The sequence below is a fragment of the Taudactylus pleione genome, unplaced genomic scaffold, assembly GCF_031769625.1.
Source record: "Taudactylus pleione unplaced genomic scaffold, aTauple2 ptg000130l, whole genome shotgun sequence".
NCBI lineage: Eukaryota > Metazoa > Chordata > Amphibia > Anura > Myobatrachidae > Taudactylus > Taudactylus pleione.
The window spans coordinates 8,403,305-8,419,526 of record NW_028284532.1 but is presented as its reverse complement, the minus strand read 5'-3'; the positions used below and the strand labels follow the sequence as shown (position 1 = coordinate 8,419,526).

The 16,222-nt window shown below is 47.7% G+C and overlaps 1 protein-coding gene across 1 annotated transcript in view; it reads left to right on the top strand.

Moving 5' to 3' along the window:
- STAT6 (signal transducer and activator of transcription 6) overlaps positions 1-16,222 on the top strand; it is a 248,504-nt gene that overhangs the window by 101,577 nt on the left and 130,705 nt on the right. Inside the window, exon 2 of the mRNA XM_088473126.1 lies at positions 1,596-1,740. Within this exon, the coding sequence (XP_088329252.1) occupies positions 1,613-1,740 (128 nt within the window). The 5' untranslated portion in view covers positions 1,596-1,612. The remainder of the gene's footprint in view (positions 1-1,595; positions 1,741-16,222) is intronic.

Here is a 16,222-nt window from a genome sequence, read left to right as displayed (position 1 = left end):
ATGCCGACATTCTGGCTGCCCCTCTCGGGAAGGGGCAGCAAGATCGGCAAAATCGGGGGCGTGACCGGGGTTTGTGGGCAGAGCGGGGGGTGGCCACGCGATCACATAATTTTAGCCCCGCCCCCACTGCACAATGCTGATATTTCAGGCATTGTGCAGCAGGGGTGGGGATAAAATTACGCGATTCGGCGTGAATCGCGTCACCGGGGGATTCTCATGCAATCGCGGGAGAGCAGGAGGGGTCGGTGGCTGCCGGGAGGCTTGTCTGCCTTTCCGGGGAGCCGGGACTGGCACACGATTTTCGGGAGGCTCCGGCCTAATCGGGAGGGTAGGCAAGTATGGCCACTCCCCTGCTATTATAGCAGCCCTAACTTCTAGGGGCTGCAGCTGATGCTATCCCTAGAAGCCAGCCTGTTTGCTCGCAGCACCAGTATTAACTTAAGCCACACCCTTATTTAGACCCAGCCCCTCACCACTGCCAGTCTTAAGCCCCACCTCCCGATGACATCAGCTGTCAATCACTGAGATGGCAGGGAGGAGAGGGCTGTGTAGACTGTAGTGCAGCCCATGACGTGCAGACCCCCTGGCCATACAGGTAAGGAGCTGCTGCTGGTAATAGTACTGGCTGCTTTGGCATGTACTGTACGCTACAAATGTTGGGCAGGCTTATTTATACACTGCAATTTAGATTTGAGTTTAGACAAATCCCTCTCACATGTAAATCTCTCTGCACATTTTACATCTGCCCCATCTGCAGTGTAGCATGGTTTTACCAAGGTGCAAAGGTATTTTTTTATTCTTTGCTTCAACCTCAGAATCAGCTCCAGAGTCCTGATTCTTTATCATCATTATATAAGTTATATATTGTATGATCCTATTTTATTATCAGATTACACTGCTGCAATTGTTCCTGTAATCTTTTTGTACATGCTTTTATCTAGATATTTTTCTATGTTAGGCCAATTTCACTTTGAATAATTAATAATTGCTGACATTCATTATGTGCAGCACTGTCATAATCTGGGGCGCCGAGAGGGGGGGTGGGAGCGGGTACTAATCACCCGGGCTTGCTGGAGGGGCCGGGCGGGGGGCCGGGTACGGCGCTGCCCACCCTCCCTCTTACTTCACAGCAACCCAGTCTCCTCTGCCTGTGGGTGGGAGCGATCACCCCCCCCCCCCAGATTTATGCTGGGCTGAGGTCTCACAACGCCCTCCACCCCAGCATGCAGCGAGCAACAAGGTTTTTTCCTCCTAAGGGGGGGTGGCCACATCTCCCACGATTAGGCCACACCTTCCCCTTCCCGGGCCGGCTAGAAGCGGCCCTGGTCATAATTAGCTTCTTACTTGGATTGCTGTTATTTGGGGTAGCGACAATTGATTCCATTAACTGCAGCAGCAGTATTGTATGAGATAATTTCCATATCCCTCTGATCTGAAGGGGATTTTTTATTCAGCACCTTATTTCTGTCCTTCTTTATGTAAGCACAGTGAGCTCCATTAACCCAACACACTGTGTTGCAGAATACTCCAATGTAGTGTGAGTTTGAACATACTGTACCCTTTATTTACAGAATTCTTCTTCTTATTTATTGCAGGAGGTGTGTTTCCAAACATGGCCAAAACGTCCACTGTTTGGAGTCATGTGTCCAAAATGCCTCAGGAACAATTTGAAAACCTGTATGGATGTTTTCCCCAGAGGGTGCGGTACCACCTGGGTGATTGGCTGGAAGATCAACCATGGTAAGTAGAAAATTGGACCCCACAGTATTCTACAGTTAAGTAAGGTACAGCTAAAAATAGATAATGTTCAAAAGATTTACCATCCCTATGGGGCCTGTGGGCCTGATTCAGAGCCGCTCGTAAGCGGCCGCTCGTTCGCTCCGAGCGATGTTCGCACATCTGCGCAAGCGTATGGGTTGTAATGCGCATGCGCCAACCAGTCAGTGCAGTCGGAAATCGTGTGCTCGCAAAATAGCGAATGCCTGCTAATTTGAGTGACAGGATGAGGCGTTTGTGGGTGGTAACAGGGGAAGGTACTTGAAAACGGGGAGTGGAGATCCGAACGCAGGCGTGCCAAACGGTCAAAACGGGCGTTTTAATGGTGTGCATAATTAACAAAGCAGCGTCATCGACCACGTCACTTGGTTGTCTTTTAGCCTGAACTGCTCGCATGATTGCGGTAGGAAAATGCTACCACAAGAATAGCGAGCAGTTCATACGCCTTTCGATGTACTCGATTAATCTAATAAATAGCGGAGATGACGTATGATGCGAGCGGCCAGGGGGCGTCTTTACAAAATAGCGAGCGCATGTTTCGTTCGCTCGCTCAGACATAGAGGCGTCAACAGACCGCAAAGAGCGAGCGCTCAATTTAAATAGCCAGCCCCTTTTTCTGAACGAGCGAGCGCAAATAGCGTCCAGCTCTGAATCAGGCCCTGTGTACTGTATCAAGCGTTTGTTTCATAAAATTATGTAGAAATTGCAGTTTCTGCATAATTTTATAAACTGTTTGCTATGTACTAATAGCCTAATGCAGGAGATTTCACAGGCAGCTACCTAGGGATACCGGCCACTAGAGGGCACTTCTGAGTTCGCCTGTCTACGGAGGGTGCAGGGGGGTGTGGTTGCTATGGGGCCCATTGGCTTAAGGCCCCAGCGATTGCACTCCCTGCACCCTCCATTTGCCTGGCGCCCGCTGAGATCGTTTTACCTGCGGGCGCCCGGCTCCTTCTCTCCCCCCCCCCCGGTGTCAGTGGCAGCCGGAGTACGGAGCTCACTCCTGAGCTCCGGGTTCCGCAGTGCACTATGGGAGTGACGTCTTGACGTCACTCCCATAGTTCCGCGGAGCGGGTCCCGGGGACGGATGGCAGCAGACACTGGAGCGGGGTTTAAGGTAAGTATTTTTTTTTGTGTGTGTGTGTGTGGGGAGGGGCTTATTACAGGGGCACTACAGGGGTGGGGCACTATTGGGAGCACTGCAACTGGGGGCAATACAGGAGCTCTTACTACTGGGGGCACTTCAAGGGGCATTACTATTGGGGGCACTACAAGGGCATTACTACTACTGGGGGCACTGCAGAGAAAATTACTATTGGGGGCACTACAAAGGCATTACTACTGGGGCCACTGCAGGGAGCATTACTACTGGGGACACTACAAGCACTACAGGGGCTCTTACTACTGGGGGCACTGTAAGGGGACTCATCCCTTTAATTCGGGTCATGTGAATATTATTAGGGCGCTGTGTATGTGTCTGTGAGATGGGCGGAGGGTTTTTTCTGGAAAACAGGAGCGGCATTGTGAACCTTTGCCTAGAGCGCCCTGAAACCTTGCACCGGCCCTGCCTGCAGAAGGCTAATTGGACTGCAGAACGCTATTATCAATGGGGACTATGTTTTGACCCTTATGTACCAAACTCCGAAAAGCAAAGCTCCTTGGTGTTTAGCCCCATTAGTTTACTCCATCTACAGAATTGAAGCACAAAAATCGCACCTACAGTACAGGCATGCTTCATGCACATTTTAAGTAATGTTTAAATTAAAATCACATCTTTCTCTTCATGGTGCTAATAGCTACATCGGTGGTTCTCAAACTCGGTCCTCCGGACCCCAAACAGCTCATGGTTTCCAGGTCACCCAGCAGGTGCACAGGTGTAGTCATTACTCACTGACACATTTTTAAAGATCCACAGGTGGAGCTAATTATTTCACTTGTGATGCTTTTGAGGAGACCTGGAAAACATTCACTGTTAGAGGTCTTGAGGACAGAGGGCCTGATTAAGAACCGGATGCTAAGCCAAGATCGCTCGCTATGGGCGATTGTCGTCCGTCTGCGCATGCGTATGTGTCACAGTACGCGTGCACAAACCAGTCACTGCGATCGGGAATCATGCGCTCGTAGCACAAAGACTGAGCACTACTTTGAATGACAGATAGTGCCGTTTGTGGGTGGTAACAGGGGACGGTGCTTGTGAACGGGGGAGTGGTGGTGCGAACGCAGGCGTGTCTGGGCATCAAAACTGAGTTTTATGGGTGTGCATAATTAGCATGGAAGCGTCATTGTACACGTCACTTGGTTGTATTTCAGCTTGCAGTGATCTCAGTAATTGCGGTGGGGTAGGATCTACCTCAAGCGCTGATTGCAGCTCCGATGGTTCTCGATGGTTCTGATTAATCATTCACTTCCTGGAGATTATGTGTGCGAAGAAAGAAAAGTGGGCGTCTTTAGACAGACGTGCGCTCACTCTGCCGTTGCTCTCTAAGACATAGAGGGCGTCCTTACACCAGACAGTGCGATCGCGGAATTTGCATACCCAGTCCCTTTTGGATGCAAGTGATCGCGGCTTAGTGTCCGGGTCTGAATTGCCCCCAGAGTTTGAGAACCTGTGAGCTACATAATGATATTATCAGTTTTCTTTTCCTCAATTCCCAGTTCCTCAATTCTACATTTGCCTGTACTGTTGGAAAGCCATTAGCTGGTTACATGGTTATTTTTTGTAGTTGAATATATAAAAAAACAACTTACAGTATACCATTAATTTTAATGAATATTGAAATATTTGTAATTTTATACACTTGCGTACTGTACTTATCAAGCTATCTTAACTACATAGCTGTTATTTCATATTCAATTGTGGCATACCACACTGTTTCCCAATTGCCTCTCAAATGTCAACAACTATTTCCCCAGATTTTTTACTGTAAATCAAACATAATACAATGCATTCAGCGTTCTGGGAGATACCATGTAACAATGATTAGCATTTCCACCTCCATCCCAGGTGCACAGAGAGCACTGTATAGATAAAAGATAATAAAATGATAGTACACAATATTAATAAAAAATAATAAAGAAGTAATGGCATTATCAGAAATTAAGGAATAATAATATACCATAACATATTAAATCCTACCAAAAAAATATGTATCTCTCAAAAAAATATCTGTTCAATTAAGTCTACAAGAAAAACACATTTTAATATGTTAACATATCTCTACTCCTAAAAAAGATTTTCTCAACTCATTCATGGGGTATGTACTAATAAATGGTTACAGTGTACAGTATATCTGCTTGTGATATGTCGCACTGTGATTTGTTCACCAATCAAAATGAGGAAATGTTACCTATATTTACTGTGCTTTATACAAAATCTGTATGCAAACTACCACAGCTTATTCTTTTTTTTGGTCCATTTTAGAGTTGTGCGGGTCCGAATTTCTGAAATCCGAACACACATGAATTTAGGGGTTAGAATAGAACCGGGTCAAGGTTCAGATATCCATTTTTTATTAAATTTTTAATACATTTTTAAAAAAATTTATTGACTTCAAAACCTAAAGTAAAACACTTGAGGGTGGTTTTGAATGTAGATCAAAACCAAAACACGGGGTTGGCGCACATCTCTAGTCCATTTAGTGCTAGCTAAACTACCTACAGTAAATATAGACGATAAATCAATATTTTGAAGTCTGCTCAAGCTGTATACACGAACACATGGTATAAATATAAACATACCCCACCTTGTACTGGTGCAAAATGGAAGCACAAACATTACATGCCAACTTCAGAAAGTGGTCATGCCAAGTCGTATGCGTGGTCGCACCATGAGGGAGCCTTGAGTTTCCATTCATCATGGTGAATGAGACATACAGTACTGTACCTTCAGTCATGCCCAACATAAATATTGGTAAATATTATGGTGATTCCCTGATTTTGAAGCAGTACAATTGAACACCTTTCTCATTGTAGAGAAAGCACACCTATCTGAAGCATCTTAATATCAAAGTGTTAACATGCAAAAATAAATGAAATTATGTACCCTGTGCTAGAAAATATGGGATATTAGAAGTGATGATTCCATTCCTCCATTAAATTTGCACCAGGTAGTTTCTGTGCTTCCCTCAGTTAATATTTCTTTGCAGCTTTAAACAAAATGTATACTGTCATCTAGTTTGTAAGAATATTAGAAGTCACCAAGGAGCTCCATACCCATATAAAAGCACAAGGCCACAAACTAAGGCACCTATTTATTAAATGAACAGTAATATAATATCTCACAACCATCTCCATTTTGGCAGGGCAGTATTGCTTTTAGGGTACTGTCTTGCCATCCCACCTGCGAGTCACAGTGTCCCGCGTGGGAAGGGGGATCAGTCTATTTCATCTTCTATGAACAGTGCAATGGTGAATAGATGGCATGTGCACATCATCTAATCAGTAATGAGAGCTGTTGGGGGCACCCCAGAAGCCCGGAAAGCACTAGGCATGTCCCCAGCATGATGTTAATGGGTGGGTTAAGCGTGATGCGCGGCCATTTCCTCCCTCGCACATGTTGGGAGGTACCTAATAAACTCTGTTCTAGTAGTCCGTATTCCTTGGGGCTGGAGCATGCATGTATAATGTTGTGTTAACAAAAGAGTGAACAGTGAGGTGACTCTGGAGATGAAAAAGGAGATGTCTGTTGTTAATAGAGAAGTAGTGTTTGGAATGGAGTGACATTAAAAAGACATCCCTGTTACCTGAGACAGCCCCTCCACCCATCAACCTCCACTGGCAGCGGTTAAGGTGTTAATCCGCCTCCTGTCTCTGTTTTAAAACCCAGGCTCATTATATTGTTTAATTGAGTTGATGTTATGAATTCCATGTTGGACTATGCCACACACTAAACAACACAATCATACAATATATGTTTACTGGAATGTCAGTGACAGTCCTGAATTTGGGTTGGCTCTTTCAGACTCCAGAAAGGTTCTTCTAGTGTCCAGCACACCGCACAATTCCCGAGTTATGTAAGTGGCCCAGGGGTCTGATGACTCAATTCACATTGAAACGCATCCTTGTGACGCCCCCCAAAAAACACACACGCACGCTGTAAAACCAAGCAAATCGTGACTTTAACAGAGGGCGGAGTGACGATGACACAATCACATGCCTCCCCACCCCATACCTTGTTTGCAGGGGCATATCTATAATGGGTGCAGGGTGTATGGGGCACATGGGCCCCTGGGTCCAGGGGGCCCCCGCACCGCACACCCTGCACCCATAATATACTTGCCTCTCCTGAGTCCCACGTCGGTGAGGTGGTCCGGCACAGTAATAACTTCTGGAAAATGGCCGCAGCGGCCATTTACCCACCATTTGCGCATGCGCAGTACAGGGAAAATGGCCGCCACTGCCATTTTCCTGGTGACCAGTGCATGCGCCATAGACTCTGGACACACTCTAGTGTCCAGGGTCTATAACTCAGGCACTGGTCGCGCACAGCTCAGAGCGCTGCTGGGTGCCGAACGGAGAGGAGGGGGCCTGTGACGGAGACTGCACACAGGCTCCCTCTTCACTAGAAACGTCCCTGCTTGTTTGCATGTGGAGCGTACATCAACAGGAGGTTTGACCGGGACCTCAACCCACTAGTATGCCTTCTGGGATCCGATGTTACAACTTTTAAGTTTTCGTATAAATTCATCCAGTGGAAGGCTCCCCTGGTCAAATTTCTGCCCAACATACACCAACGGGACCCTAACCCCCCTAAAACCTGGAGCTGGATGACGAATTAGAACCAAATCCAAATCCAGCAAAAATTGTCCAGCGCACATCCCTAATATATATATATATATATATATATATATATATATATCAATCAGAGACAGAACGCACACACTTCTCATAGTTAGCTTATGTAGGTGCCAGGTCCAATAAATCATAGAATATGTACCAAGAAATGTCCATCCAAGACTTCCCCAGCAAACCAACACACCACCATGAGAGAATTTTATGCAAAAAAGACGCAATTTAATGCAATGTCAAAAAACAGCACAATAGTCAAAAAGGCATCATCAATGAGGGGTATAATTTCTCATCCCTATGTCTGTAAATGGCATGTTCTAATAGGGTGAAGCCATCCCGATGGCCCGTTTCGGCTTAAGGCAATATATATATATATATATATATATATATAATTCTCCACGATCCGGCACTCACAGGTATATTATATAACTGGACCGGTTGCCCTCCTCACTGTGACCTCCAAACGGGGATACACTGACACATACTCCAAACACTGGCGGCACTCCGGATAAAAAATGCTACGGACACTTAGCTGGATTCAGCGACGTTTCAGTGCCTTTAATCAGCGCTTTTATCAAGCATATATAGCGTTTTTATCCGGAGTGCCGCCAGTGTTTGGAGTATATATATATATATATACCGATGTGCCCAGGTATCACGTGGCATCACAGCGTTATCTCTCACGCCACGCATGGCGCTCCACACACCACGCCATGAGTCGCGCCACAAAGAAAGTTTAGTAATGTAGCATAGCGTAACGCTGGAAAAAAGTCATTAGGTGTAATACAACTTTTTGCCCACCAGATGTCACTTTTCCTAAACTACATAGCGCATGCGTCTGATTTCATTACGTGTAATACAACTTTTTAGCCACCAGGTGTCACTTTTCCTAAACTACATAGCGCATGCGTGTGATTTCCAATGTACCGTATGTTATGTATCACCGCCCGATGATTGGTTGACAGAAGCGGTGATTCGGTACACTACAGTATTACAGCGTTTTCCACATGGAATCAGGAATGTACGGTATAATAAAGCGGTAGAAGAATATATATATATATACAGGGGCGGATCAAGAACAAAATGACAGGGGGGGCACCGCAATAGGGGATGGCTAAGTGGGTGTGGACACATAGCAAGGGGTGTGGCCTCATAGCAAGGGGCGTGGTCTCATCGGGAATGCCATACTCACGAGCCACGTCCTAGTTTGCATTATGCTGCGGCATGAAGTACATACAATTACCAAGGCCATAACAATTTATGTCTTACCTGCCAGCTGGTCTTCTAAGCTCCATTGGTAGTTGTCTAAATCTTGGGAAGTTTCAGACCTTTTTGGAAAAGAGAAAGGTAATAAATACCTACATTTAAAAGTGTCAAATAATTTAAATCCCTCCCCATGAATCTGCAACTGCCAGCCAACATAAAGCATTAGAATGCATAGATCTCTCTCATTGCCCTCTCCCTGCCCATATCTATATAACTACCTCCTCCATAGCCACAGACGAAACTAGAGATCTGGTAATGGGTGGTCCCAGTTTTAGCATGTCAGATATTGTGTTACTGTTTCTTGGAAAAAAAAATTGTATCACTCACACAACAGTGGCATCTGTCCCCATGGTCTTACCCTGTGTGGGGAGTGCAGTTGTGTGTGTGGCATAGCCGTGCGCCACCAAAAAGGGGGCATGGCCTCATCGGCAGAGGGCGTGGTCACTTGGGAAGGGGTATGGCCTTGCCGCCTGAACCCCAGTGGTCCGGTGTGGTGGAAGGTGCCAGAAGTACAGGTGAGCACCGTGCAGTGCCGGCTCCCTCACACTGTCAGGAGCCGAGTACTGCACTTAATGCTACAGTGCAGCACCCGGCTCCTGTCACCTTGGTGTCACCCCTAGGCGGGTTTTTGGGGCCCCAGTCAGTTTGAAAGTCTTTTCTTACCTATATGGTGGTTTCTCTGCAACGGGGAAGCTCTGAGGAATTCGAGCCTCACTAGGCAGCGTCTTCAGCCGGTATTCACTATTCATATAGGAGATCACATTGTCTGGAAGATGCCTGTTTACGTAGAAATATAACCCATGTCATCATCATAACCAGATAATATACACTGTAGTAACAGAAGTTTTTGTGCAGGAAAAATGTGAATATCCCCGATCAAACTTCTGTGTCTCTCCAGGCTCCCCTGTGTTACTCCAGACCCCCCAATGTCTCCATCTCTAGGCCCCCCTGTGGTTCTCCAGGCTCTCTGTGTCTCTTTATCTCCAGGCCCCCTTGTCTCTCCCCAGGACCCCCTGGACCTCTCCATCCCCAGGACTCCCTGGGCCTCTCCATCCCCAGGTCCTCCTGCATCTTTCCATCCTCAGGCCCACCTGTGGCTCACAACCTCATTCCCCCAGCCCCAGTGTGCGTCTCTCAACCCCATTCCTCCGGCCCCAGTGTGTGTCTCTCAGCCCCATTCCCCCAGCCCCAGTGTGCATCTCTCAGCCCCATTCCCCCGGCCCCAGTGTGTGTCTCTCAGCCCCATTCCCCCGGCCCCAGTGTGCGTCTCTCAACCCCATTCCCCCAGCCCCAGTGTGCGTCTCTCAGTCCCATCCCCTGGCCCCCATGTGCGTCTCTCATCCCCATTCCCCCGGCCCCAGTGTGTATCTCCCATACCCTTTTCCCCAGTCCCCAGTGTGCACCTCTCAGCACCATTCCGCCGGCCCCAGTGTGTGTCCCTCAGCACCATTCCCCCGGCCTCAGTGTGTGTCCCTCAGCCCCATTCCCCCGGCCTCAATGTGCATCTCTCAGCCCCATTCCCCCGGCCCCAGTGTGCGTCTCTCTGCCCCATTCCCCTGGCCCCAGTGTGCATCTCTCTGCCCCAGTGCATCTCTCAGCCCCATTTCCCCAGTCCCAGTGTGCATCTCTCAGCCCCATTCTCTGAGCCCCAGTGTGCATCAGCGTCATTCCCTAGCCCATGTCACCCCAGCCCTGTGCAGTCAGCTCCAACCTCTCCCCCAGCCCCCTATGCAGTCAGCTCCAATGCCCCCCAGCCCCCTGTGCAGCCAGCTCCAATCCCCCCAACCCCCTATGCAGTCTGCTCCAGCACCCCCAGAGCCCCTCTTTCTCACATCACAGATCCCTCTCAGCAGAGACCCCCTCAGAGCACAGACCCCTCTCACATCACTGACCCCTAACAGCACAGACCCCCTCTTTCTCACATTACTGACCCCTCTCACCTCTCAACACAGAACCCTTCTTTCTCACAGCACAGACCCCCCCTCACAGCACAAACCCTCCGCACAGCACAAACCTTCCCCCTCACAGCACAGACACCGCGGCCTGAGGGGGAAGGTTTGTTATCTCACCTGTGCCTCCAGGCACACAGCACTGGGTCATGTATGTGGAGGTGACAGGGAGGCGGCTGCTGCTGCTGTACCCGGTAAGTCCCCTCCCCTGCAAGCTGCAGTGTGGGCAATGCTGCGGTGTCCTCCTCCCCATTTATAGGAAGCAGGTGACAGTGATATTGGCTGCGGCACCGGCAGACTTCTAGTAGCTGCGCGGCCCGGGAGGGCTGACAGCAGCAGCCTCACCCTGTTGGCTGCTGGGCCAGTGCAGCTACAGTAAAAAAAAAAATCCCCTAAACAACAGGGGGGGGGGCACGTGCCTGGGTGCCCCCCCTCTGAATCCGCCACTGTATATACATTTCATATATTTACAGGTGAAGGGATGTGAATGGTTGGAATTGGTAAATGTGGAGGAACTGCAATACATTATATATAATGTACTGTGTGTGAACAAAGGACAATTCATATATATAGGCATTTATTAAATAGATAACTGTGGTAATTCTGGCTATGACATACACTATAGTAGAAGGGGAGTAATATAGCTGGGAGTGGTTTGGTTCCTGTCAGGAAAAGAGGGTCCGCTGAGAGAGAGCTATATAACAGCTGTTAGCAGCAGCTGACAGTTATGGTGCATACACCCAGTCAGACTTGCTAGATCAACGATAAGCAACTTGAACGATTTTACCTACGATCTCATTAACAATGAACGATTTCGGACAGTATTTAAATGAATTAAATTGTCCAAATCTGACTACAAACACAGTCGATTTCAGATATTGTTATCTGACATGCGAGCACTCGCATCATTCTTCGATGCATGTCAAACATGTCAACGATATGAACAACGTAATAATTTTTACAATCGTAATCGTTCATATCTTCCAGAAAATCTGTCCGTGTGTACCCTCCATTAGTCAGGAGTTCTCTTCCTTGGGTGCTCATGATCACTCCCGTGTCCTGCCAGACACAGGGGGGTGGAGCCGGTGAGGGAGCCTGTCACAGCAAGAGCTGTGAAGATGATGGGAGCCGGCACCCACCCTGCTGGAAAGGCAGCCAGCGGTGGTGCACGGCAGCCATGGACAGTCTGGTGGCCAGGAGGCTGTTAGTGGCAGATTACACAGCGGCAGTGACTGACAGCAGGTGGCAGGTGAAACAGCCAGCTGAAGGGCCATACAGGCTAAAGGAGGCGGTGTGATAGCCAGAGGCTAATTACCCTGTCCAATGGACAGAAGTGTTGGGTAAGCTGTATCACACCAGCACCTAACATTACAGCAGGCTTGCCTACCCTCCCAATTTGGGCGGGAGCCTCCCGAATATCGGGTGCCGCCCCCAACCCCCCGGAAAAAGGCAGGCAAGCCTCCCGGCTGCCGCCTACCCCCCCAGACTACTAGTAAAAAACCCCGCTGCGGGCGGGGGGCACGATGACGCGATTCGCGCTGAATTGTTCATCGTGGCTCCGCCCCCTGCTTCACAATGCCTTTTTCTGGCCCCGCCCCCAAAATGGCATCATAGCCCGGCCACGCCCCCCGCAGAATGCAGGCATTCAGCTCCCTCCTGGTAGGAGTGAGCTGAATGTCAGCAAGTATGCATCACAGTAGTGGCGAGGCAGCAGGGACAGGTCACAGAGACACAGCAGAATGATGGAGGTGGTAAGCGCTGGTCAGGGGACAAGAACAGCAGTAGCTAGCAGTAGTGACGCTGCATCTCAGGTACATACCGCTGTGGGGAAAAGACAAATTACCAGCACTCCCTACAAAGCTAATTCATCCAAATATAATGGATTATAATATAACACCCCCTTTTTTTTTACACAAGTTACAAATATGCTGTTATAGTTGCTCTACTTAGGAGAGAGGCTAGGGAGTATTTACATGCTCACTTAGGGCTCTATTTGCTACAATCCACATATTGAATGCAGATTGTAGCGTGATATTATCGACTGAATTCGCATTGTGAATTCAGGCAATATCACAGGGATTTACTACAAATCCCTTGCAGGTACAGAGCTTGCGATAAAGCTCTGTCCCTGCGAATCCCCTCCGCACACTAGTCACAGTATATTTACAAAAAAATACCATGACTAGTGTCCCATGCATGCGCCGACCGGCCACGGCTGCTACCCCCCTGGCACTAAGCTCCGCCCCCGGTGCTAAGCCCCGCCCCCCGAGATCCCCCCTCTCCCTGAATTACACTTACCTGCATAATCCGGGCCTCCGGTGATGTCCTCCATGCCTCCGATCAGGTGATCTCCCATACTGCACTGGGACCCGATCACCTGATGACCGGGCTGCAGTGCACTATGGGAGACCAGCTGACCGGAGGGAGAACATCACCGGAGCCCCGATCATCGGTCCCTGGAGTCAGGTAAGTAAAAAAAAATGTTGACAATTTTTTTTCTTCTTTTTGCAGTGAATCAGCTTGTGGTCTATTTAGACCACACAGCTGATTACTGGGACCGACTCCCGGCTCTGCTCTCCCCGTTAGAGCAGAGCAGGAGTCCGGTAACCGGGGGAGACCCCTGGATAACGCCACCTCCAGCTGGCGTTATTATCACAGGGCTTTCCCCGATATTTTTTCACATTTTATTTTTAGTAACTTTGGTCGGATCACATTTCCCATTACAATTATGGGAAATGCGATCTGCTTACTAAAAATAAGTGATACTTAGGGGTTGGAGTAGAATTTTACGAATTCTACTCCAATTGTAGTAACTATAGGTGATACTAAAATAATGTGAAAAGGGTGTGAAAACACCCTTTTTCACTTTATTTTAGTCAAAATAATGTTAATAAATAGAGTCCTTACTGAGAATAAGTGGCCACTACTTAATTATAGTCAGAGACTGTATTCATCCTCGAGCAGCTAGTCACATTACTATCTTCCTGACAAATAAGCCACTCAGGAGAAGATTTATACTTTATAAACATTAAGAGGAACATATGTATCCAAAATTGTTTAACATCTTTTTTCAGTGGTGATAGAATTTAAGGGTCTATTTACTAAGCAGTGTTAGGAGAGAGAGTGAAAAGTGATAAGGTGCCAGCCAATCAGCTCCCAACTGTCATCTCACAGGCTGTGTTTGAAAAATTACAGTTTTGAGCTGATTGGCTGGCACCTTATCACTTTTCACTCTGTTTCCTAACACTGCTTAATAAATAGACCCTTAAGTATCTAATGACAGCTTGAGTCATACACTGGGCCAGATGTACTAAGCTCTGAAAAGTGATAAACTGGAGAGTGATAACCGACCAGACAAACAGCTCCCAACTGTCAACTTTCAAACACAGCCTGTAACATGACAGTTGGGAGCTGAGTGGCTGGTTGGTTATCACTCTCCCGTTTATCACTTTTCATAGATTAGTACATCTCCCCCACTAGCTGGCTGTGGCAAATATAGAGGTCTATTTACTAAGCAGTGTTAGGAGACAGAGTGAAAAGTGATAAGTCTGTAATAAGGTGCCAGCCAATCAGCTCCCAACTGTCATCTCACAGGCTGTGTTTGAAAAATGACAGTTGGGAGCTGATTGGCTGGCACCTTATCACAGACATCAATTTTCACTCTGTCTCCTAACACTGCTTAGTAAATAGACCCCACAGTCTCCAACTTCTCTTATACCAAGGAGGATACTGGCATAATACCCTAGGTGTAACAGGAAACTTGTGCTTTTGGCTCAGAGTGCAAATAACTAAAGCTGCATGCACATGGTACGATCTGCACAACCAACAATATCGCTGAACAATCCTTCAACTTTCTGTAGTGCAAGACAAATGATATTGGGTGTGTCACGGTCCTGCGGTCCGACCCTCCAGATATGCCAATCTGAGAATCGCCGCCCATGACTTTTACAGGTTACCTCAGCACGTGTGGTTAACTAAACCTGGTAACTGCCACAAGCAGAAGAAAAATGTAATGCCTAAGGTGCGTACACACACAACGATGTAAGTAATGAATGATTTTCGTTGAACGATTTTCGTTCACTTAGGGCCTGATTCAGAGCTGAACGCTCTGACCAGAGCGCTCGCTCTGAATCAGGGCCCTCCTCCATGAAAATGGAGCGGCCTCCTGGACGCTCGTATAGCTGTGGGTGACCACCCACAGCTATAGCGAGCGTCCATGAAGATGGTCGCGATGGTCTTGACCATCGTGATCATCGGGCTTGCGACGGAGACCCTGCGGTAGGGTCTCGCTGCCGCAAGCCCTGGAGTGATTTTGGCTCTATCAGAGCCAAAATGACTCCCACTGACATCACTAGTGATGTCAGTGGGGCCGGCTTGAGACGGTAGGCGTTCCCATGGGCACGCCTCCATCTGGCAGGCATGCCCCCTGCACGCCCACCAAAGGGGGCGTGCTGTCAATCAACATCGACAGCACGCCCCATTTGGTGCGAGACTCGGAGCGATGGAAAGCCCGTCGCTCCCCGGGTCTCGCGCATGCGTTCGACGGAGCTCCCTCCGTCGTGCGCATGCGCAGTGGGGAACATCGACCCGCTTGCGAGCGTACTGCCGCTCACGAGCGGGTCTGAATGACCCCCTTATTCCCTTGAAAAAGTGAACGAAAATCGTTTTACAAAGTAGTTGGTTTTACTTTACTTAATAAACGATTTTCTGTGTGTTGATGGAAAAATGTTGCAACTTCTTTTGAAAATCGTTCAGTTGGCCAGTCTGACTGAACTACAAACTACAATCGACAAACGTGAACATGCATGAACGATAATCGTTCATCGTTTAACGTTTTACACTGAATTTTTGTAACGATTGAACGTTAACGACGTCGTTATAGTTAAATCGTTCAAAAAATCATGTGTGTACGCACCTTTAAACATAAGGTGAGCTTCTGCTCTCACCTGCATACACAATTAGCAATAGTTAGAAAAATAGGTAACATGAGCCATATGAGGCATTGGGTCATAAAAACACAGATCCAAAAGTAGAATTAATGCTTAATTCAAGAATATCTTCAAAGCTAAGGTACAAAAAGTTACAAAGAATACAATAATGTTAAAGAGAATCACACTGTTACTTACAATTTCCAGAAAATAAAATAAAATAACGAATTGGAGAAACAACCACTCAAATCACTTAGCCAATGAACGGCTCCTCCACGTTGGTCCCAGCCAATGAGCGGCCGCTAATGCTAAGCTGCCGCTGATTGGCTCGCAGCCCGGCACTAACGATAGCTCAGTCTCCCTGAACTGTCACTAGCGTACTGTATCAACATGCTGTAGCGTATTGATACAGTGTGTCCGGGGCCCTAATTGGATTACTGCGGAGAACATTGTGGGACAAAAGGTGAGTATTGTTTTTTTTTTCAGGTACTTCCATTGGATACTTTACTTTGAGAA